Genomic DNA, 1,962 nt, shown 5'->3' with positions numbered 1-1,962 from the left:
TTGGACTATTGTGGCAATTTGGAAACTTAGTGCAATCAAAGTGGTATTATGTGCAATCAAAGTTGCGCAAATTTAATAAACATTACACAAATGCATGATATTATTTCAATTACATTCCGAACTGCATGTCCTCCATTCGGTTGGTAGCCTCGGCGAAACGGAGTGAGTGCACGAAATGCCTTAACACCAGTTCAGGTGTGATGCAGCTCACCGAATCTTGCAGAGCAGCTTCAAGCAAGGCCATTCGAGCTTGCGTAAGAGTGGCAAATTCGACAACCTCCATCATTTGGCGGTGCCGCATCGCCAGGTAAGACTTGATCTTGGACTTCAAAGAGCTAAAGCAACCTTCGATAGGATTGCACATTGGTGACTACGGTGCGAGGCGAAGAAGGACAAGATCTTCGTGTTCGGCCACCCAGTTTGCGAATGGCACGGAGCGTTGTCGAAGACGATGACAATTTTCTTGTCGGCATACGTTCGTTGATAGTGAGGCATCAACTTGACATTGTTGTAGATGGTCTCCACAAAAGCAGCGTTTTCCTCCATTCGAATGCCGCGTTGTACGCTATGTTCAATGAGCCCGTCATGGCACGACACTGCGCACTGCACTTGAATGTTTGGCCCCTTCGATGCAGGCATCTTTTCAATCGCTCGCTGACGGCGCTTGGCACGGCCCTTGGAGCGCTTGTAGTAGAGGTTGTAGTTAGTCTCATCAAAATAGACTATGTTGTTGTCGTCAGCAATATTTGTTGGAGAATATTGTCCGCAAAAGCCTTTCGCTTTGCCTTGTTGACGCCGATGTTGCACGCAGCCGGCTCGATGCGCGTATTCTTGATCGTGTAAAGCATGCCGTCGAGCTTTCTTGCAACCGTTGACGTTGACACGGCGACATTGAACTCAATCATAAGGAGAGATTGAAGTTCACTTAGAGTTAGTGTACAACATTGGTTGAGATGCACCTCTAATGTCTCCAATATCGCCGGTGTCACAACAGTCCGTGATGGCCTGGCCCCGCCACGCGGAAGAGATGTCGTTCGGTTTGTTTTAATGATTCGCCTTGCTGTAGTCATGGCGATGCCGTTGATTTTGGCAACGGTTTTCCAATCGTCAAAGCCATGGAAGGCAGCGAGGAGTCGCTCCTTCTATTGGGTCGTCGGCATATTGACCGCACACGTGTTCAATTGCAAATCGCGCGCGCGCCAACATGAACTCATAAAATTTATAACTTATATTTTTGTAAAGGTGCGCCACATTGATTGCACGTGAAACCACTTTGATTGCACGAAGGCGCGAGATATTACCATGGTCCGAGTGAGTTCGGCTCAACGAACCACATTGATTGCCAGTGTGGCCATTTTGGCCGGGAAAAGGTGTAGTATTAACAAGTTGCAAGTACTGATAGTACTCATAACAGTTTTTTAGTCGCAACAGCTCGGGCGTGGGCGAAAATATGCAAAATTTTGACCATTGACGGCGGTGTGTTCGCGCAACTCAGAAAGGTCAACAGAATATTATTTTCTGAAAAATCAACAGTCCAAGTATGTTTTTCTCATACAAATTTCAAGATATTTCTCAAGTACCTTGGGGGAAGGATTTCCATCGTTCCCTGTACCCAGTATCGTATAGTTCTGCGTGGGATGCTAAGTTCTTCGGCAACGTTGCAGTCACTCATAGAAGTCATGAGCTCGATGGCCTTGACTCTGGTTGATCTGCTATACGAGCGCTTAGGTTCAGGCGGTGTCGGTACGCTTAAGTAAAGATGCTACATAATATTGATCTCAAATTTAATGTTGAAGCGCGCGCGAGAAAAGTTTATCGCTAACCCAATCACGCGACCTATCTATTTTATTAGTTTTATTGGTCAAATTTGTGTTATGCTTCACTAAGTTATATAGGCGAACCATTCCGCCGTTGCCTGTGTCCCTCGGCAATTTGGTAAATCTTTCTAAACCATCCGGATAC

General features: G+C 46.1%; 1 protein-coding gene across 1 annotated transcript; it reads right to left on the bottom strand.

The window, feature by feature from the left end:
- Positions 1-211: 211 nt before the first annotated feature.
- On the bottom strand, positions 212-364 carry H310_14942 (hypothetical protein; the record flags this gene model as incomplete). The annotated part of the gene is made up of 1 exon (XM_008882919.1): positions 212-364. A coding segment is annotated over one exon (153 nt), but the record flags the coding sequence as incomplete, so codon positions are not given.
- Positions 365-1,962: the final 1,598 nt, after the last annotated feature.

This window comes from Aphanomyces invadans, assembly GCF_000520115.1.
Source record: "Aphanomyces invadans strain NJM9701 unplaced genomic scaffold supercont1.109, whole genome shotgun sequence".
NCBI classification, from domain to species: domain Eukaryota; phylum Oomycota; class Saprolegniomycetes; order Saprolegniales; family Verrucalvaceae; genus Aphanomyces; species Aphanomyces invadans.
This window is presented reverse-complemented; position numbering and strand designations above follow the sequence as displayed.